Source organism: Tachysurus vachellii, chromosome 10 (genome assembly GCF_030014155.1).
Source record: "Tachysurus vachellii isolate PV-2020 chromosome 10, HZAU_Pvac_v1, whole genome shotgun sequence".
In the NCBI taxonomy this organism is placed as follows: Eukaryota; Metazoa; Chordata; class Actinopteri; order Siluriformes; family Bagridae; genus Tachysurus; species Tachysurus vachellii.
Genome location: NC_083469.1, coordinates 6,089,919 through 6,114,194, shown reverse-complemented (window position 1 = coordinate 6,114,194; position 24,276 = coordinate 6,089,919). Strand labels below are relative to the sequence as shown.

At 45.8% G+C, this 24,276-nt stretch overlaps 1 protein-coding gene across 1 annotated transcript in view; it reads right to left on the bottom strand.

Annotated features, from left to right (window-relative positions):
- The window catches only part of atp6v1ba (ATPase, H+ transporting, lysosomal, V1 subunit B, member a), a 54,368-nt gene that overhangs the window by 2,740 nt on the left and 27,352 nt on the right, over positions 1–24,276 (bottom strand). Inside the window, exons 5-13 of the mRNA XM_060879148.1 lie at positions 23,321–23,398; positions 22,766–22,905; positions 19,775–19,876; positions 16,593–16,690; positions 16,281–16,404; positions 8,276–8,426; positions 7,361–7,443; positions 5,687–5,791; positions 5,456–5,585 (exon numbers count right to left, since the gene is read on the bottom strand). Of these exons, the coding sequence (XP_060735131.1) occupies positions 5,456–5,585; positions 5,687–5,791; positions 7,361–7,443; positions 8,276–8,426; positions 16,281–16,404; positions 16,593–16,690; positions 19,775–19,876; positions 22,766–22,905; positions 23,321–23,398 (1,011 nt within the window). The remainder of the gene's footprint in view (positions 1–5,455; positions 5,586–5,686; positions 5,792–7,360; positions 7,444–8,275; positions 8,427–16,280; positions 16,405–16,592; positions 16,691–19,774; positions 19,877–22,765; positions 22,906–23,320; positions 23,399–24,276) is intronic.

Sequence of the window (24,276 nt, the reverse complement as noted above, 5' to 3'; positions counted from 1 at the left end):
AAATTTTAGGATAAATAATGTAGTTCAAGCCACTGACAAGTTATTACAAATATCTAAGTCACAAAGAGACACAAAACATATGTTACATGTTTACACATTTTTAAGTGTATATCAAGATATATAACCATTAGATATGTGCATATCTTGTGCACCACCTTCACAGAGTCTGACAGGCCCGAGGCCACACCCCCTTCACAGAGTCTGACAGGCCCCCGAGGCCACACCTCCTTCACAGAGTCTGACTAGCCCCCGAGGCCACACCCCCTTCACAGAGTCTGACTAGCCCCCGAGGCCACACCCCCTTCACAGAGTCTGACTAGCCCCCGAGGCCACACCTCCTTCACAGAGTCTTACAGGCCCCCAAGGCCACACCTCCTTCACAGAGTCTTACAGGCCCCCAAGGCCACACCTCCTTCACAGAGTCTGACAGGCCCCCAAGGCCACACCTCCTTCACAGAGTCTTACAGGCCCCCAAGGCCAAACCTCCTTCACAGAGTCTTACAGGCCCCCAAGGCCACACCTCCTTCACAGAGTCTTACAGGCCCCCAAGGCCACACCCCCTTCACAGAGTCTGACTAGCCCCCAAGGCCACAACCCCTTCACAGAGTCTGACTGACCCCCAAGGCCACACCTCCTTCACAGAGTCTTACAGGCCCCCAAGGCCACACCTCCTTCACAGAGTCTGACAGGCATCAAGGCCACACCCCCTTCACAGAGTCTGACAGGCATCAAGGCCACACCCCCTTCACAGAGTCTGACAGGCATCAAGGCCACACCCCCTTCACAGAGTCTGACAGGCATCAAGGCCACACCCCCTTCACAGAGTCTGACAGGCATCAAGGCCACACCCCCTTCACAGAGTCTGACAGGCATCAAGGCCACACCCCCTTCACAGAGTCTGACAGGCATCAAGGCCACACCACCTTCACAGAGTCTGACAGGCATCAAGGCCACACCACCTTCACAGAGTCTGACAGGCATCAAGGCCACACCCCCTTCACAGAGTCTGACAGGCCCCGAGGCCACACCACCTTCACAGAGTCTGACAGGCCCCGAGGCCACACCACCTTCACAGAGTCTGACAGGCATCAAGGCCACACCACCTTCACAGAGTCTGACAGGCATCAAGGCCACACCCCCTTCACAGAGTCTGACAGGCCCCGAGGCCACACCACCTTCACAGAGTCTGACTGGCCCCGAGGCCACACCACCTTCACAGAGTCTGACAGGCATCAAGGCCACACCACCTTCACAGAGTCTGACAGGCCCCGAGGCCACACCACCTTCACAGAGTCTGACAGGCCCCGAGGCCACACCACCTTCACAGAGTCTGACAGGCCCCCAAGGCCACACCTCCTTCAGAGTCTGACTGGCCCCGAGGCCACACCCCCTTCACTGAGTCTGACAGGTATTAAGGCCACATCCTCACTGAGTGAAAGGCCCTGAGGCCACGCCTGCTTTATTGGGACACAGTGGACACACCACCTTCACTGTGACTAACAGGTAAACACTGAGTGAGAGAGAAAGGGCAGTGCCAAAGGAAACTCACCTAATAATGCTTGTAAATAACAGAACATTAGTAACAAAAAAAAGTGCTGATTTTGCCATAAAGAGTGGGTCCACCTCTGTACTGTAAACACTGAGACCGGTACATCTTTATGAACCTACAAAACCGTAACTTGTCACCCATTAAGGACAAACATTCTTCAAAACCTTCATTCTCAGTCTTTGTAAACAGTTTTTTCATAGAACCTAAATAATTTCTATTACCTGTATCAATATAGTGTTTGTGAGGCTTCACAAAGGCTGCTGGGTAATTTCGACCAACAATTCACTCAGGATCAATATTAACTGTCCTCCGCAGTAAGGAGGCAGAAGTGGAGCTGGAGAGTGAAAAGGCTCTGGCTGTACTTAGTACGTGTACACACACACACACACACACACACACACACACACACACACACACACACACACACACACACACACACACACACACACACACACACACACACACACACACCTTTAGACTGGGGTGACCCAAATAACTGTAAATATGTATTGGACTCTAAGCTTGACTTAAACCTGACCACACATACACACACAACCTGGATTTACATGCATGGGCTTCTTAGGGTTCAGATTGTGCAGCATGTCCCTATTCACCCATTGGGCCCAATTCACCATTTTAAATTGCTGCGTAGCGGCAGAAGAAAAAGCTCTCGGACTGGCTGTTTATCCGAACCGATCGATGCAGAAGAAAAGAAATGGAGACAAAGTAAACAGATGGCATTCTCAAAAGCGTGCACACATACGGAGTATTTCATCTTCTATTTTGGCAACAAAATGGTTGAGCAGAGCATTTAACCCGCTTCACAACTGCATGAAAATGGTACATCCAGTTCCCTCAGAAACTATTGTAAAGGCAAGGTCAACTCATTTGTGTTTGCTGTAGACAGAAGACATTTGTGTTTGAGATCAAAAGATGAAGAGAGTTTAGCTTTTTCCCCCCCGTGGGATTTATATTTACACGTGTTAAACAATACAGGCGTAGCACGTTTTAAATCGGACCACCCGATTTTTAGATCAAAAATACTGGGACAGGTGACTGACGGAATATGGCATTTGTTAAAAAAAAATGGATGAATAAAGACATTTTGAAGCTGAGAAAAGAGAGCAAACATCGAACCTTTCAAATTGTTGTACTGAAAGAAAGAAGCAACAGACACCGAGTAGGTCAGCGAAGGGAAACACTACCGCTTGATGAAAAACATTATGAGAGATGTAAGGAAAAACCCCAAAAGAAAAGTCAGTGATATCACCAACAGCCTCCACACGGTAGGGGTGAAGGCATCACAATCCACCTTTTAAACAAGACAGAACTGGAAAGCAGAAATATAGAGGCTACATCACACAATGCAAACCACTCATCAGTAGGTCACTAAGATGTACGGAGAAGACTAGTTATTGCAAAAAAAAAAAAAAAAAGGATATCCCAAATAATGGGTGTTATTTACAAGATCTGATCTTATTCTCTTGCTCACCTAAAATTTGGGTAGTCTGAAAAGAAAAAAGTAAAAAAATAAAAAATAAATTAAAAAAAAAAGTTTTATGTTTCTGAACACTTGTTCCCCTTTTCCACCAAAAAGAACCGGGTACTGTTTCAGATCTAGCACTGGTGCTGATGCAAAGTTGGTTCCACTGGTGAACCTTCTAAGAACCGGTTTGCCTTTCCATCGGTTAGAGAGCATCACAGAGCCGAGTCTGACGTCACTGTATACGTGTCACGTTACACAGCAACGTTAGTGCAGCAGCAGCAAACACAAACACATCAACAATGGCGGATGTTGCTTTACTGTTTAATGCTCATGGCTTTGCGAACCTACATTGGCATGCAAACGCGGCGAATCCAACGTGTACGTGTAGCTCCATGTAATTTGTATAAACGGAGGTTGTAATCGAGAAAGTACATAACGTTATTTTATCATTAACACAGAAAAAAGTTAGCCTTAGCATGTAGCTACCTACTATCATGTGTGCTGATAATGTATCATATCGCGGTAAAGTAAAAGTGTATTAAACATTAGGTACATTATATTATATTATTAGGTACATTAAGGTACATTATCAAATGCGCTAACAGTAGCTCCACCCACAGCCCCTGACACAAGCGGTTCTTAAGTGTAGGCCAGCAACGTTTTGGTGCTACTTAAGAACCACTTTTCCTGGTTCAGAGCCGGTGCTTTGGCTGTCGAAAAAGAAAGAACTGGTTCTAAATTAGGCTCTGGCTCCGAACCAGCACTCAAACTGCCTCGGTGGAAAAGGGGCAATGGATGCAAATACCAGGCAGGGTTCCCACTCTTTTTCAGAGATCATTTTCCAGGACATTTCAAATTTAGCAAAAAAAGACAAGGATCACAGATTCACAGCCTAAAGTAATATGTTCTTCTCTCCAGAAGTCTTAAAAACAGCGTACACTTTATGGCTATTACTTAACTATACTTTTAAAGACAATTTGTCATGTGAATGAAATTTCAACCTTTATAAAATAAAAAGACCGCACATATTAATACCCTCTCCTTTCTCAGGTCAATGCCGTCATGCATGCTTTAGTTTGCTGTGCATTCCCCTTGTACCTGATATTCAGATTAACAAGGTTAATATAACCTGCTTTCCCGTCACCATTTGCTGAAAACATTTGAGCACTTAAACCATTCCTAGCGCCTGAAACCTCCAACACAAGACTGCGTCATCCGTCACAGCGAGATTAAACAGCGTAACAAAAAACCCGTCAAAACTCAGCGTCCCTGAACAGATCGCCTTCTGTTACTAACGTTAATTGTTTCTACCAGAGTTGTAAACTGTTCTTTAAATGATCAAGAAAATTTAAAAATAATCATTTTCCAGGACAACAAGATTTTTTCCAGGACAATTTTTGTTTTTTCTCATTTTCCATGTGTTTTCCAGGACTGGAACATTGGTCATTAATTTTCCAGGATTTCCAGGTTTTCCAGGACACGTGGGAACCCTGACCAGGAACTAAAATCTGAAATCCTGAGATCTTGTCTAGTACCCATGTTTTGACCGCAAACCCAATTGTCTTTAGTTTAGAGCACAAACAAATGAGATGGCCTTAAAATTCCAATAGATTTCGATTTCATTTACTCATTTGGAAGTTTTATCCAAAGAGATTTAACAAACTGCTTGTTCCATTTACAGGCCCTTGAAGAGCCAGAACCTTAACCATCAACTCTATGGATTCTATTCATTTGTAAATCAGTGGTTCTGAAGGTAGGGTGAATTTTCTTCTTTTCTTACAGTGGTAGAAATCACCGTAGATCTCTCAGTTATTAGATCTATTATTGAGGACTTGTTGTCATTAGCTGGTTTGGATGGAACATAAAAAAAAAAAAAAAGTAATGGTCAATTTGGACCTGATATGTTCAATCAGTGAAAATGTCTGGAATAAAAAAAAAAGCTCCATGGTTTCTCTTCAAAGCCAGAATGTTCATAAAATAAATCTGACTGGAGTATGCTGCTTTTATTTTACAGCTTAAAAAGTCCTGGCTGCAATCATTCAATATGATTGGAGTTTGATCTGATTCAAGCTGACATCTCAGCTCACAGTTTAAATGCCCCTGCAGAGGAGCTCATTTGTGGCAGAAGTACAACATCGAGCTGATCATGTAGTGGTCCCTTTTTATTACTGAATGTGTAGAACATGGCTGACCAATTGTACATGGCACATTTTACTGACAGGATACAAGGTAGAGGTAAGAAATTGGTCCTTACATGTACTACACTGATCTTTAAAGCCATCATTACATCCACTTGATCTCGTAAATCATCTCCCACTTACTCTATAACTCTAACAATAACTTTAGCTAGTCTATACTTTATGTTCTTGTAACAGTGTCTTTTATTCTACATTTTTGTTTTGGAGTGCGTATTTTTATACCTTGGGCGATGAAGTTCTTCTCGAACTTCTGTAGGAACTCCAAATAGAGCAGATCATCTGAGGTCAAAGCTTCTTCTCCTACCACAGCCTTCATCGCCTGCACGTCCTTACCGATAGCATAGCATGCGTACTGAGAGGGAGCAAAGAAAGGGACCAGAGATCATATCAGCACAGGTCATCTGCTGAACAGGAACATCACAAGGAGAAACATCTAAATCCTATCTAGCTTACCAGTTGGTTAGAGACGTCCGAGTGGTCTTTGCGGGTCATGCCTTCTCCGATGGCAGACTTCATCAGACGAGACAAGGATGGCAGCACGTTGATCGGGGGATAGATCTTTAAAAAGTGAAATACACAAGTGTTCAGAAGGATTAAGATGAAGTGCAGTTTCTGTGAAATACATATGATGTTCTCAGGAACTGTGCAGAAGAATCAGTATTACAATTGGATTCTGATTGGTCAGAAGGTGTTCGTGCTCCTGTTATAACAAATGAACTAACAGTTCTTGCATTAATTCAAATCACAGGTTTCTATTAAGGCACTTGTTCTTATATGCTAGCATTTCTATAGCAACAATATCCACACGGACTTATAAGGAAACGTATGTGGAGTTCTTTAAGGAGATGTTAATTTCACAATATTTCCCCCGCATTTTCTCCAGTTTTAGGATAGCAATAAGAGCTAACGCTGTAACGTGCTATGTTTTGGTCCGCGTTAACTTCATGAGGAAGAGGGGAAAAAAGAGGCTTGTGAGGAAACGACGGTTTGCAACTTCTAGAATAGTGTTAACAGGAACCTTTCATGTACATCCCACAGCGATATATATACGTAATATAAATGGATTAAACTGTATGACACAGTTATTTAATAAACAAAAAAACAACAAGTTGCTGTTGTATAATCATTTTAGAACTTATTGTTGCTGAAAGAAAGTCAGCCATTGGGCTCGTAGAAGTAACTCGCACCTTACACAAATATTATATATATACAGAGGTGGGAGTTGGTCACACGTGTACAAGACACAAGTAAGCCTCAAGTCATGAATGTCAAGTCAAAGTCAAGTTGAGTCTTTTTTTAATATTTGTCAAGCAAGTCTCAAATTTGCGACTCAAGTCTGACTCGAGTCAAGTCGATTCCCCTATCTCTGAGTTATTTAACTCAAGTCCGATTCAACTCTCAAGTCATGAATGTCAAGTCAAAGTCAAGTCGAGTCTTTTTTTAATATTTGTCAAGCAAGTCTCAAATTTGCGACTCAAGTCTGACTCGAGTCAAGTCGATTCCCCTATCTCTGAGTTATTTAACTCAAGTCCGAGTCAACTCTCAAGTCATGAATGTCAAGTCAAAGTCAAGTCGAGTCTTTTTTTAATATTTGTCAAGCAAGTCTCAAATTTGCGACTCAAGTCTGACTCGAGTCAAGTCGATTCCCCTATCTCTGAGTTATTTAACTCAAGTCCGAGTCAACTCTCAAGTCATGAATGTCAAGTCAAAGTCAAGTCGAGTCTTTTTTTAATATTTGTCAAGCAAGTCTCAAATTTGCGACTCAAGTCTGACTCGAGTCAAGTCGATTCCCCTATCTCTGAGTTATTTAACTCAAGTCCGAGTCAACTCTCAAGTCATGAATGTCAAGTCAAAGTCAAGTCGAGTCTTTTTTTAATATTTGTCAAGCAAGTCTCAAATTTGCGACTTAAGTCTGACTCGAGTCAGGTCATATGACTCTCCCATCTCTGTGTGTGTGTGTATGTGTATATATAAATAAATGAGCATAAAGGAAGAAAGTCCTGAGATTAGTCCTGTCCACAGTCATCAGATCACCTGAGATGGATGTGTACACCAGGTCTGATCAGGAGTCTGTGTGTGTGTGTGTGTGTGTGTGTGTCTGTACAGTATTTCCATGAGGAATCTCACCTGTCTGTTGTGCAGCTGCCGGTCCACATAGACCTGACCCTCTGTAATGTATCCAGTCAGATCAGGGATGGGATGAGTGATATCTAGAGACGGACAGACAATAATAAGCCGATGAGCTCAAAAGCATAGACGGTAGATCTGACTGGATTCACATGCACGTACTATGGCCAACAGCTCAGAGCTTCAGTGCACATGGTGGCATGCCATACAACCGTTTTCACCAGTTATTGATTCAGAGAGCAGGAGAGATGCAACGTTTACAAGACCATAATAACCATTTTAGCGACTGGCCATTCTTGTAGGAGCCATCTACGCTAAAAGGCAGTGATGTTTTTTTTTTTTTGTGGTATGACAGAGGGACATATAATAGAGACAGAGAGGTTTTCTAATATGGCTATAATGGGGGGACGCCCATTCAGAAACACATGCTGATCTTTTACAAGGATGTTTCTATAGTAACCGAAGAAATGGGGAACGCTCATCTCTCTCTTTTTGTGAGTGGAGAATCGATAGAGAAACATCACCTCGCTCACAAACTGCTCTGTAGGGAGCACGTGCGGCTTCGGCAACACCTGTGGTGAAGCTAAAGTTGAAGCCCGGGGGTAATTTTGCCTTTATTGCAGTACGTTTGATTACTGATTGGCCAGTTGAATGTGCTGTGGAGTGTGTGTGTGTGTGTGTGTGTGTGTGGTGCTGTTATTAGGAATGGTGATGATTACACACTGTTAGTCTGGAAGTGTGTGGTTCAATCATTAGGCCTCTTGAATGTAGGGGTGTGTTTTGGTTTGTGTGTGTGTACAATTTATCAATGAACATGGCAACATATGGCACACTTTGGGCATGTTTCGTGTGGATGTGTGTGTATCAGTAGGAATGGTTATGGTGAGAAGTATGTTTGTGTTTTTGAGTGTGTACCATCATTAGGCATGGTGAGGATGGGGATCTGTGTGATTGATCCGTTTCTGCCTTCCACTCTGCCGGCTCGCTCGTAGATCGTAGCCAGATCGGTGTACATGTAACCAGGGAAACCGCGACGGCCTGGCACCTCCTCACGAGCAGCAGACACCTACACACAATTGTGCAATTTAAGTGTTAATTATGAGGACTGATTGTGCAGGCTAATTGTGTAATAAGCAATGTTACATTTTATGCTCATACACAGACAACAACGAGGCATCATATACATGCACATGCTGCTACAAAAAAAAAAAAAAAAAAGGAATTTTATTTAGATTCAAATAATATTTTAAAAAAGGTCGGGTATGAGGAGTTGGCTGTTTGATCGATTATATTAAATAAGTCTTGGGGTGCTAGAGAATATGTTTGCATTTCACTTCATGGACGACTTGATACACATTCCAGATGGTTTTATATGCCTGTGTGAAAGCGTGACCTTCAGCTACTGTGTGATGGCACGAACCTTTGCGAAAGTCAGCCATCAATAGAGCCTGTACTTCACGTGCTGGGATGTTTTGGTCTATAACCACTCAAATACCTCCAGTGGCATTAACATTTAACTTATTTTTCTATTCAGTAAACTTAAATAATACGCCATGATTAGCCTTTATGAATGGTCTGGCTCCCTTTTGAGCGCTAAATGAACGCCAGTGAAAACGGCGCTAGTTCATGCAGCCAATGAATGATCTTACTTAACAGCAAGTTCTTTAAGACCCGACTGCAGCCTTCAAACTCATTAGATATTACAAGGATTTTTTTTTCCCCCTTTTCAAAAAGACGTCTGAGCAGCTCACAGCACGTGGTGTTCTACAGGGCTCGCTGAAAATATCAGCTGCGTTTTCTATTGCTAGGTTAATTTTTGTCTTTATTAATAAATCAGGTGTTTCCACACAAGAAGTGATGGCTCACTTCCTTATTAATCCAAAATAGCGTGTAAGTGAGCGCAAGTCAACAGCATCGGTTATTATTAAGATCAGACGGATTGAAAGGAAACAGCAGTAGTTCTAAGAGAGCGGACACCGTGTTAACGAGAGACGTCAAAAAAAAAAGAATGGACAGAGTTGAGAAGAGAAAATTCATTCATTCATCTTCTACCGCTTATCCGAACTACCTCGGGTCACGGGGAGCCTGTGCCTATCTCAGGCGTCATCGGGCATCAAGGCAGGATACACCCTGGACGGAGTGCCAACCCATCACAGGGCACACACACACACTCACTCACACAATCACACACTACGGACAATTTTCCAGAGATGCCAATCAACCTACTATGCATGTCTTTGGACCGGGGGAGGAAACCGGAGTACCCGGAGGAAACCCCGAGGCACGGGGAGAACATGCAAACTCCACACACACAAGGTGGAGGCGGGAATCGAACCCCCAACCCTGGAGGTGTGAGGCGAACGTGCTAACCTCTAAGCCACCGTGCCCCCCCAGAAGAGAAAAGTAACTGGAATAATTCCTCTCTAAATCAAAACAGCAGCTCTGAACACCGAGTGTTGGTCATGTTTTAATTTGGTTGTTGACTGTAAAGTAAACACTGAGACAAATATGTAATTCTCATTGTGTTAGTTGAAAGGATGCTCTTTACGTATACTCGGATATTATTCCTGATTCAGGAAAAGAGGCAAGATATTACAGACGTTAATGACGTTAGAGCGTTTCTTCTACTTCTTTACTTGGCAACATGTATGTAAACATAATAAACCCTCGTCCTCTGAGGAGTGGAGTTACGTCCTCTGAGGCAGGGAGCAAAGCCTTCAGCCGGGTTACGGATATCTGAACGCCATCATTTCGCACCTTAAGTCGATTTCTGCAAAGTCCTTCACGTCAAACAAAAAAATAATAATAAATAAATAAATATGTATTTTCTTCTTAGGAGGTTCAAAGATTGCGTCCTCCACTGAAGTCTCGGCCTTCGAGTTTACAAAAGGTTACGTCGCTTTTCCGAGCGGTTAAAGACAAACCCAGGCCAGCGTGTGTCCTCAGTACAGGCCGTGATGGCGGAGCTAACGTCTTCCAAGGTTACAGATGAACGCTATCAGGAGGCTGTGCTTTCATGTGCAACTCAACTATTTGGAATGTGTATTGTGTATTTGGCACAGTGAAATATGAAAACGCGATGAGCTACAAAACGATTATAACTGGCCTAAAAGAGAATGCCAAGCAAGGCCTACAGCAAAGAAAAAAAAAGTCTATTCAAAACACTTTTTCAGTGGACAACTGATAATTGCATTAAGGTATTTGTCCATGGGGCCGAAAAAAAGGTTTTAACCTTTATAGGACGGAAGGAATATTTTATTTCTTTCTTCTCTCCGTCTCGTGTGTCTATGCGCTAAACTCTGGTTAACGGCTGTTCGTGCTTTTCCACTTCCACTAGGAAATTACTGCGGTCCGTTTAGACCACTGATTGTTCCTCATTGTCACGGCTCTTAAGCGGTCTAAGAGGCATGTGCGTTCGGGGCTAAATGTGAGAGGGCATGTTTATGGAGTGGCAGATGGTTGTTTTTGGAATCCCTCCATTATAAGCCCTCGAGTTTAAAGGCTTAGAGGAAACCCTAGACCACACTTCTCACCGCGTCGAGAGTCAGGCAGGGAGGATTCGTTACAAGTTAGACGTGATCTCTTCACTCGCGGTGCAATCCGATATCCACCATCGGCGTATGTACAACATGCTAATACAATAAGCTTAATCCTGTCTACCTTGTGGTTACTGTTGTAATACACGCATCTGAAAATGTTCGGACATATTACACACGCCAGCTTTGCCACATATATATATATATATATATATATATATATATATATATTTTTTTAATATCTATTGGTAAAGACTTTTAAGGAAAGGACATATTAGCTGCTAGGTTCAAAATAAGAAGAAAGTGGTCCTTCAGCTGCCTTCTAAATAATACATCAGATTATACGTTTAAATATAAAACGTGATTTAACACCAGTGTCGAATGAACAAATCTGATCTATTTTTCACCACAATCTGTAGGGTTTACAGCGGTTTTATAGCCATGCGTTCTAATGTGTGTGTTTCCGCTTACAGATGTAAAAAATAAAACTGTAAGATGTTTATTAAACATTTACAGAATGAGTCTCCAGTGTAACGGCGCTCTAACGGATAGGAAGTTTTCATGACTTTTCTCTAGCCACCTTCTCAGTACAGTGACCTTCACGGTGGTGGCTCAAGCGGTTAAGGGCTGTGTTGTTGTTCGTTATATTGCTAATGTTGGGCCCTTGAGCAAGGCCCTTAACTTTCTCTGCTCCTTGGGGCTGTATCATGGCTGACACTGCGATCTGACCCAAACCTCTAAGTTCACTGTGCTGTAATGTATATGTGACAAAATAAAGGCTTCTATACTAAAAAAATAATTATTGTTAAATATAAGTATTGTGTTGTTCTTTAATTATAAAATTGTAACTTGCGATTTTAAGAGAAAAGTTTGGTTCACCTTGACATTTTGGCTGGAAACAATAACTCAGTTTTTGGGACTCACGGCATTGTTTATTATCCTACAACTGCACACTTTGAAAATATTTTATTTATGTTTTGTCAATGTTCGAAAGAAAATGGTGGAAACGGCACCTCAGCTTCGTGTCAGGTGGCATCACGTCATCCCATTACTGAGTGTGTTAATAAACCTAGCGGTGTTCATTTATACCCTGCGCCTCTGGGGAATAAACGGTTTCTGAGACGATGTGGTGAAAAAGGCGGCTGAATGAAATGAGCAGTTCCTGAGAGTGTTGTGGTTAGAATACATCAGAGAGCTAGAGGGCTGAATGAGGTGTCCATCAAAAAGATCTGGAGAACTTTAGCAGGTTTCTCCAGGTTGTAATGAGCGTAGCAGAATGTTTCTGAGGCATTAAATGCGAGAGAGCCCTTTCGCACTTGACGTTACCTTTCGTTACGTTATACAAGTAGCCGTGTCATTTTTAAATGCAAGTGGCTGAGTTCAGGTCTTTGCATACTGTAATTTCTATCGACCGGTTATAGAGAGGATTGAAGCCTTTAGTCACAGCAATAACAAGGTCAGAAAACCTGATAGAAATATAAGCAGTGTTTCAGTTCATTTCTGTTAAGTGGCTAGTTTGGAATTCATCATTCAAAAAGAAAAAAAAAAAGATCTTGGTCAATAAGTCATGCTATTTAAATGCGTCACTCTCGCAGTGTCTCTCACACACACACACACACTCTCGCAGTGTCTCTCACAGTGTCTCACACACACACACTCGCAGTGTCTCACTCACACACACACACACACACACACACACACACACACACACTCGCCTTGTCTCTCGCAGTGTCTCTCACACACACACACACTCTCGCAGTGTCTCTCGCAGTGTCTCACACACACACACACTCGCAGTGTCTCACACACACTCGCAGTGTCTCACACACACTCGCAGTGTCTCACACACACTCGCAGTGTCTCACACACACTCGCAGTGTCTCACACACACTCGCAGTGTCTCACACACACTCGCAGTGTCTCACACACACACACACACACACACACACACACACACACACACACACACACACTCGCCTTGTCTCTCGCAGTGTCTCTCTCACACACACACACTCTCTCGCAGGGTCTCACACACCCACACACACACTCGCAGGGTCTCACACACTCACACACACACACACTCGCAGTGTCTCACACACACACACACACACTCGCAGTGTCTCACTCACACACACACACACACACACACTCGCCTTGTCTCTCGCAGTGTCTCTCTCACACACACACTCTCTCGCAGGGTCTCACACACTCCCACACACACACTCTCGCAGGGTCTCACACACTCACACACACACACTCTCGCAGTGTCTCTCACACACACACACACACTCTCGCAGTGTCTCTCGCAGTGTCTCACACACACACACTCTCGCAGGGTCTCACACACACACACACACACTCTCGCAGGGTCTCACACACACACACACACTCTCGCAGGGTCTCACACACACACACACACTCTCGCAGGGTCTCACACACACACACACTCTCGCAGGGTCTCACACACACACACACTCTCGCAGGGTCTCACACACACACACACTCTCGCAGGGTCTCACACACACACACACTCTCGCAGGGTCTCACACACACACACACACACTCTCGCAGGGTCTCACACACACACACACACTCTCGCAGGGTCTCACACACACACACACACTCTCGCAGGGTCTCACACACACACACACTCTCGCAGGGTCACACACACACACACTCTCGCAGGGTCTCACACACACACACACTCTCGCAGGGTCTCACACACACACACACTCTCGCAGGGTCTCACACACACACACACACTCTCGCAGGGTCTCACACACACACACACACACTCTCGCAGGGTCTCACACACACACACACACTCTCGCAGGGTCTCACACACACACACACACTCTCGCAGGGTCTCACACACACACACACACTCTCGCAGGGTCTCACACACACACACACTCTCGCAGGGTCTCACACACACACACACACTCTCGCAGGGTCTCACACACACACACACACTCTCGCAGGGTCTCACACACACACACACACACACTCGCAGTGTCTCACTCACACACACACACACTCTCTCGCAGGGTCTCACACACCCACACACACTCTCGCAGGGTCTCACACACTCCCACACACACACTCTCGCAGGGTCTCACACACTCACACACACACACTCTCGCAGGGTCTCACACACACACACACACTCTCGCAGGGTCTCACACACACACACACACACACACACACACACACACACACACTCTCGCAGGGTCTCACACACACACACACACTCTCGCAGGGTCTCACACACACACACACACACTCTCGCAGGGTCTCACACACACACACACACACTCTCTCACAGGGTCTCACACACTCACACACACACTCTCTCGCAGGGTCTCACCACACACACCCACACACTCTCGCAGGGTCTCACACACACTCACACACACACACACACACACACTCTCTCAGTGTCTCACACACACACACACACACACTCTCGCAGGGTCTCACACACACACACACACACACACTCTCGCAGGGTCTCACACACACACACACACTCTCGCAGGGTCTCACACACACACACTCTCGCAGGGTCTCACACACACACACTCTCGCAGGGTCTCACACACACACACTCTCGCAGGGTCTCACACACACACACTCTCGCAGGGTCTCACACACACACACTCTCGCAGGGTCTCACACACACACACTCTCGCAGGGTCTCACACACACACACTCTCGCAGGGTCTCACACACACACACTCTCGCAGGGTCTCACACACACACACTCTCGCAGGGTCTCACACACACACACTCTCGCAGGGTCTCACACACACACACTCTCGCAGGGTCTCACACACACACACTCTCGCAGGGTCTCACACACACACACTCTCGCAGGGTCTCACACACACACACTCTCGCAGGGTCTCACACACACACACTCTCGCAGTGTCTCACACACACACACTCTCGCAGGGTCTCACACACACACACACACACTCTCGCAGGGTCTCACACACACACACTCTCGCAGGGTCTCACACACACACTCCCACACACACACACACGCAGGGTCTCACACACACACACTCTCGCAGGGTCTCACACACACACACACTCTCGCAGGGTCTCACACACACACACACTCTCGCAGGGTCTCACACACACACACTCTCGCAGGGTCTCACACACACACTCTCTCGCAGGGTCTCACACACACACTCTCGCAGGGTCTCACACACACACACTCTCGCAGGGTCTCACACACACACACACACACACTCTCGCAGGGTCTCACACACACACACACACACACTCTCGCAGGGTCTCACACACACACACACACACTCTCGCAGGGTCTCACACACACACTCTCGCAGGGTCTCACACACACACACACACACACTCTCGCAGGGTCTCACACACACACACACACACTCTCGCAGGGTCTCACACACACACACACACACACTCTCGCAGGGTCTCACACACACACACTCTCGCAGGGTCTCACACACACACACTCTCGCAGGGTCTCACACACACACACTCTCGCAGGGTCTCACACACACACACTCTCGCAGGGTCTCACACACACACACTCTCGCAGGGTCTCACACACACACACTCTCGCAGGGTCTCACACACACACACTCTCGCAGGGTCTCACACACACACACTCTCGCAGGGTCTCACACACACACACTCTCGCAGGGTCTCACACACACACACTCTCGCAGGGTCTCACACACACACACTCTCGCAGGGTCTCACACACACACACTCTCGCAGGGTCTCACACACACACACTCTCGCAGGGTCTCACACACACACACTCTCGCAGGGTCTCACACACACACACACTCTCGCAGGGTCTCACACACACACACACTCTCGCAGGGTCCCACACACACACACTCTCGCAGGGTCCCACACACACACTCTCGCAGGGTCACACACACACACTCTCGCAGGGTCTCACACACACACACACTCTCGCAGGGTCTCACACACACACTCTCACAGGGTCTCACACACACTCTCGCAGGGTCTCACACACACACACACTCTCGCAGGGTCTCACACACACACACACTCTCGCAGGGTCTCACACACACACACTCTCGCAGGGTCTCACACACACACACTCTCGCAGGGTCTCACACACACACACTCTCGCAGGGTCTCACACACACTCTCACAGGGTCTCACACACACACTCTCACAGGGTCTCACACACACACTCTCACAGGGTCTCACACACACACTCTCACAGGGTCTCACACACACACACTCTGAAACTGTAAATGTAAGACACTATGTAAAGTGTCATTATGTCTCAAGTCCAAGTTGTAATATGATATGAATGGTGTTGGTTTGCTCAGTTATAGTGTCGTGTCTCTCACCTCTCTCAGAGCCTCAGCGTAGGAGCTCATGTCTGTCAGGATGACCAGCACGTGCTTCTCACACTGATAGGCCAGATACTCAGCTGAGGTCAGAGCCAGTCTCGGGGTGATGATGCGCTCAATCCTGAAGCGAGGACACAACCGTGTTTAACGTTAGAGTAAGAAACTCATTTCTATGCAGCATAATTTCTTGTAATATTTTTTAGGGAAGCCTTTAGTGCAATTCTAGTGCAGATAAAGTTACAGAAGCTTTTTCATTCGGAATATTTCACTAAACAACAACTCATGCTGAAAGAGTCTCCATCGGCTCACGTCGGGTCGTTGGCCAGATTCAGGAACAAGCAGACATTGTCCATGGATCCGTTCTCCTCAAAATCCGACTTGAAAAAACGGGCCGTCTCCATGTTGACCTAAAAGAGATTTCAATTAAATTACGCAACTAAGAAACAAACAGCAGTACACGATTTGCCACGTCTCTAATATCCTGCTTTTTGAGAATGCTCGGATTTCCACCCTTTTTCAGCACGCCGATAACCTAAAACCCCTGGCACTATTCAAATAAACCCCTGCACAAGGTAATTTCCTGCTGGAGGGGGAAAAAAAAAAACACCTTTCTGAAACGGGTTTAACACTTCAGCCGGCCTGAGCATGAAATCAGGGTGTAGTGTTACACACGCTGAATGCAGAATGCATTAAGCACAAACACACAAAGCAGCAGCAGAAGCCCAGGTCAGTGACATTACTCGCTCAGGTTAATGGAAGCCCTTCACACCTCAATGTGCCGGTGAACGGGACACCTGACCTGGCTAATGCCTCTCTGAGAGGACAGACCGTGCCCAATGAGGCGACAGTAACACATGCTTAGAGGTGGGGGTGTGGGAGGTTAAGGGAGGGTTAATGGGAGGATTAAAGTCACAAGGCTGGACACACACAGTTTTATTTTTCTCCCCCTGTGTCTAGACACGAGTAACGCCTTAAAGCTACACTAAAGTCGAGCAAAAAAAGAAAGAAAAAGAAAGAGCTTTCTTTATATGAAACCCGAGCTTTCGATAATCGTGTATTTGTCGCTTAAATGACAATATTAAAAGACTATAAAGAAAAGATTTGTAGAAATAAAAATCATACGTTTGAGGAGATACAGCAAGTTTTACTGTATTACTTAATTCCATAGGGATAAACTGGGGGAAAATGTGAAATAAAAGTGTTGTGTTAAATGTTATGGTGGCAAATAAAATTAGAAGGTGGGGAAAAGGTTGATATTTTAAAGGTTTTACAAATAGTATAACTAGTGATGAGGAAATATACACAGACACAGACACACACACACACACACAGACAGGCACACACAGACACACACACAGACACACACACACAGACAGGCACACAGACACACACACACACAGACACAGACAGACACACACAGACAGACACACACAGACAGACACACACAGACAGACAGACACACACAGACAGACAGACACACACAGACAGACAGACACACACAGACAGACAGACACACACACAGACAGACACACACACACACAGACAGACAGACACACACACAGACAGACAGACACACACACACACACAGACAGACACACACACACACACAGACAGACACACACAGACAGACAGACACACACAGACAGACAGACACACACACAGACAGACACACACACAGACAGACACACACACACACACAGACAGACACACACACAGACAGACAGACACACACACACAGACAGACAGACACACAGACAGACACACACACACACACAGACAGACACACACACACACACAGACAGACACACACACACAGACAGACACACACACACAGACAGACACACACACACACACAGACAGACACACACACAGACAGACACACACACACAGACAGACACACACACACAGACAGACACACACACAGACAGACACACACACACAGACAGACACACACACAGACACACACACAGACAGACACACACACAGACAGACACACACACACAGACAGACACACACACAGACAGACACACAGACAGACACACAGACAGACAGACACACAGACAGACAGACACACAGACACACACAGACAGACAGACACACACAGACAGACACACACACAGACAGACACACACACACAGACAGACACACACACAGACAGACACACACACACAGACACACACACACAGACAGACACACACACACAGACAGACACACACACACAGACAGACACACACACACAGACAGACACACACACACACACAGACAGACACACAGACAGACAGACACACAGACACACAGATAGACAGACAGACAGACACACACAGACAGACAGACACACACAGACAGACAGACACACACAGACAGAGACACACACAGACAGAGACACACACAGACAGAGACACACAGACAGAGACACACACAGACAGACAGAGACACACAGACAGAGACACACACAGACAGACAGACACACAGACACACACACAGACAGACAGACACACACACAGACAGACAGACACAGACAGACAGACACACACAGACAGACACACACAGACAGACACACACAGACAGACACACACAGACAGACACACACAGACAGACACACACACAGACACACAGATAGACAGACACACACAGACAGACACACACAGACAGACAGACAGACACACACAGACAGACAGACAGACACACACAGACAGACAGACACACACAGACAGACAGACACACACAGACAGACAGACACACACAGACAGACAGACAGACACAGACAGACACACAGACACACAGATAGACAGACACACAGATAGACAGACACACAGATAGACAGACACACAGATAGACAGACACACAGATAGACAGACAGACAGACACACAGACAGACACACAGACAGACACACAGACAGACACACACAGACAGACAGACACACACAGACAGACAGACACACACAGACAGACAGACACACACAGACACACACAGACAGACACACAGACAGACAGACACACAGACAGACAGACACACAGACAGACAGACAGACACACAGACAGACACACAGACAGACAGACACACAGACACACAGACAGACAGACAAACAGACAGACACACAGACAGACAGACACACAGACAGACAGACACACAGACAGACAGACACACAGACAGACAGACACACAGACAGACAGACACACAGACAGACAGACACACACATTTATGTATAAATAAATGTGAAATAAAAAGGAACGCTGTAGAAAAGACTAAATCTTCGTCTTGTGCTAAAACAGGTAAAGAATCAGCACATTAGTCATGGCTGAAATTATGTTTGTATCCAGGTACAAATTAATTACAAACCTTAAAGTAATTTAGTTTTTTTTTTTTTTTTTTTTTGCTGTGTACAGTACTTCAAGAATCTATGCATTTATTGCATCCCTTATAATTTGTGAATCTGGAAAATACAACGTTTGATTAGGATGTAGACAAAAACAAAAAGACATTTACTCACACCCATAGCAGCAAAGACGATGGCGAAGTTTTCCGCGCTGTAATCCATCACATCTTTTGACTTCTGCACCAAACCAGCCTGGCGACAGATCTGAGCAGCAATCTGAAGGCAAACGGAACAACATGCGACTTTATTTCCTTTTCACAGGAAAAGATGTCCTACAACGCTTCAGCCTGAGGAAGCTGTATCTCAGGGATGGTTTTTGTTTCTCGCACCAGTCTGTGTAAACATTGGGACAACACTGTGTGTGTGTGTGTGTGTGTGTGTGTGTGTGTGTGTGTGTGTATATAAAGATGATCAGCAGTTTCTAAAGTACTTAAACCAGCACCACGGTTAAAGTCACGGCAATCACGCTTTTCCTCAAGCTCTTGACCTGTATCTGCATGATTGTATGCCTGGTGCTACAGCCCCATGATTGGCTGATTGGATAACTGCAGAAACTGGCGGTCCGCGTACATTTGCATCAGTAAAATCAGCGAGTTCCTTAGATTACTGTTTTCTAGTAGATGTGCCTTGTGTATTAATATTCTCTAATATCGTCTTTACTTGCATGCAGACATTTTTCCTCAAGCACCACAAGTGAGAAACACATCTTAAAATGTGATGTTTTTTTTTTTTCATTGTGTCAAGTCACTGAAGATCATCATGTTGTAGGAGTGCCGAATTAGAGCGGGACTGACTCATTTGGCCTGTTCCTCATCTCTCAAACCTCTTTGCAGACCTGAGCAACAGCAACATGTTATTAAACGTAACTTCATCACATGACAAGAATTAATATAAATGTCAAAGTAAATCATTTGTACACAAGTAAAAAAAAAAAAAAAAAAAAAAAAAAGCGCTCTGCTGTGACCGGTACTAGCGATCAAAGTCGATTCCCGGGTAATTGACGTCCAACCGGGAACGCTTGATTTGAAAGACATCAGTTAATAAAGGCTGTTCTGTTTATTAGCCTCGTACATCTGCACTCTTTTACGTCACGTCTCTGGGTTTCTTTGAATACTCCTAAAGTGCCACAACTCCTGCTGACATGCTGCAGAAATGTCATGGTGTGTATGTGAAATTGTCCCCCTGACCCACTTTGGTTCTGAAGAGCAGCAGCACCACGGGGAGAAAACAATTAAAGCTCACCTGCTTAATAACAGCAATCATGGGGTGCTGTCTTTCTTATAAACACACACACACACGTACGTGCACACATCAGTACCTTCTGCACAGCAGTGGGATGAAATAAAGAGCAGCAGGTTAGATTTGGCACATGTAGACACATTTCCTGTGGCCAAATAGCTGCACCATTATTATCCATGTGATAAACAGCATAGCCTGCAACTACAAACCCATTTCCTTGTTGAGCTCGGCAATTTCGCTCCAAGATAAAGGAAGAAATAATCTTATCGTCTGGTTAAGATAATCTGCAAACAACCTAAATTTCATCAATTTGCACCTTCCGCTCCTGCTTCCGTTCATGGAGACCAGGTTACAGATGTTAGACCTGAGTTTGTTAAGGAGGACTGCTGGTTTTTATGTAACGTCTCATGCTCGGCCAGACTGCATAACATAAAGGCTGCGCTATGGTTTATGGACACAGGAGCATCACATCTAAAATGTGGTTCTTCTCCAAACTACAGAGTCTGCAAACATGGGTCCAGCATGACAATGCCCATGTGCACCAAGTGAGCTGCAGGAGGACATGGTGTGTTAAGGTTGGAGTGGAAGAACTCAAGTGGCCTCACAGAGCCAGACACAGATAGGCACACAGAGAGCATGCTAGACACTCTCGCACGCACGCACGCAACCACAGACAGACACTCTCGCACGCACGCACGCAACCACAGACAGACACTCTCGCACGCACGCACGCACCCACAGACAGACACTCTCGCACGCACGCACGCACCCACAGACAGACACTCTCGCACGCACGCACGCACAGACAGACACTCTAGCACGCACGCACGCACCCACAGACAGACACTCTCGCACGCACACACGCACCCACAGACAGACACTCTCGCACGCACGCACCCACAGACACACTCGCACCCAGACAGACACTCTCGCACGCACGCACCCACAGACAGACAGACAGACAGACACTCTCGCATGCACACACAGAGACAGACACTCTCGCACGCACACACAGACAGACAGACTCGCTCGCTCGCACGCACACACAGATAGACAGACAGACACTCTCGCACGCACAGACAGACAGACAGACAGACAGACACTCTCGCTCGCTCGCACGCACAGACAGACACTCTCGCACGCACAGACAGACACTCTCGCACGCACAGACAGACACTCTCGCACGCACAGACAGACACTCTCGCACGCACAGACAGACACTCTCGCACGCACAGACAGACACTCTCGCTCGCTCGCACGCACGCACAGACAGACACTCTCGCACGCGCAGACAGACACTCTCGCACGCACAGACAGACACTCTCGCACGCACAGACAGACACTCTCGCACGCACAGACAGACACTCTCGCACGCACAGACAGACACTCTCGCACGCACAGACAGACACTCTCGCACGCACAGACAGACACTCTCGCACGCACAGACAGACACTCTCGCACGCACAGACAGACACTCTCGCACGCACAGACAGACACTCTCGCACGCACAGACAGACACTCTCGCACGCACAGACAGACACTCTCGCACGCACAGACAGACACACTCGCACACACAGACAGACACTCTCGCACGCACAGACAAACACTCTCGCACGCACAGACAGACACTCTCGCACGCACAGACAGACACTCTCGCACGCAGGCACAGACAGGCAGACAGACACTCTCGCACGCAGGCACAGACAGGCAGACAGACACTCTCGCACGCATGCACAGACAGACAGACAGACACTCTCGCACGCAGGCACAGACAGGCAGACAGACACTCTCGCACGCATGCACAGACAGACAGACAGACACTCTCGCACGCACGCACAGACACACTTGTGCATATCTCATACACACCTCATTATGAGGAAGACCAGCAGCAGAAAAGATGGGGATCTTCTGTCCTCTGGCGATGCTGTTCATGCCATCGATAGCAGAGATGCCTGTCTGGATCATCTCTTCTGGATAGATACGGCACTGAGGGTTGATGGGTTGGCCTTAGAAAGGTCAGAGGTTACAAGGAGGGACAGTTAGGACATAACTAACAATATAAAATTCATTCATGTTTAGAGTTTGTGTTGTATGACATTGGACAGCTTCCTCAATAACCTCACATTCACCATCATACAAGCCTCTTGCACTTTATATTAAATGTAACGCCTTTGGTAGTATTTCAGGGAAGCTCCACGGGTTTCATATAGACACTCAGACATCTCCATATTCACTCAGAATATTTACTCAGACATCCCCATATTCATCTGTAGCGCTTTCAACATTGTAAGGACAAATTTGTCTCCTTTTTGTGTTTACAAATGTTCCTTATCCTGCACAGCAACACCTCATAATGACAGGAGCGTTACTCTTTCTTGTGTGAGAGACGGATAAAGTAAGTGAAGTGAAAATTTGTCATACCCATGATGTCCAGGTAGTCCTCAGCAAGAACCACTGGGCCGCGGTCGATGGGTTTCCCTGAGCCGTTGAATACGCGTCCTTAAAGAGCGAAACACAAATAGAAGCAAATATAATAAGATACATCACAACACACCCCCAAACGGTCACTTAAAAGATTGTGAACCCTTCAGAAATTTCTATATTTCTGCATACATACGATCCTAAACATCAGATTTTCAAACAAGTCCCAAAAGCAGACAAAGTGAACCCAATCAAACAAATATATTATATTATAGTTGGTCATTTTTTTATTCAAGACAATGTTTTGATGGGGGGGGGGCTTAGTGGTTAGCACATTCGCCTCACACCTCCAGGGTCGGGGTTCGATTCCCGCCTCCACCTTGTGTGAGTGGAGTTTGCACGTTCTCCCCGTGCCTCGGGGGTTTCCTCCGGGTACTCCGGTTTCCTCCCCCGGTCCAAAGAGATGCATGGTAGGTTGATTGGCATCTCTGGAAAATTGTCCGTAGTGTGTGAGTGTGTGAGTGAATGAGAGTGTGTGTGTGTGCCCTGTGATGGGTTGGCACTCCATCCAGGGTGTATCCTGCCTTGATGCCCGATGACGCCTGAGATAGGCACAGGCTCCCCGTGACCCGAGGTAGTTCGGATAAGCAGTAGGAGATGAATGAATGAATGAATGAATGAATGAATGTTTTGATATTATATATCTTTTAAAAGCAAATGTACGTGAACCTTTAGGATTAGTACTTAATTTGAAGGTCAAATTTGAGTCCATCTGATTTCAGTCAATGGGCTCACAAGCAGGTCTCTGTGAGTCTCAGGTCTCTATTTTATTTAAAGAACTATAAGAAAATCCTATAAGGTTTATAAATCCTATAATAAACTATAAGAAAATTATTTAAAGAAAATCCTCTCAAGAGTTTGGACTCCAAAAATCTATAGGTCAGACAGATTCTGTA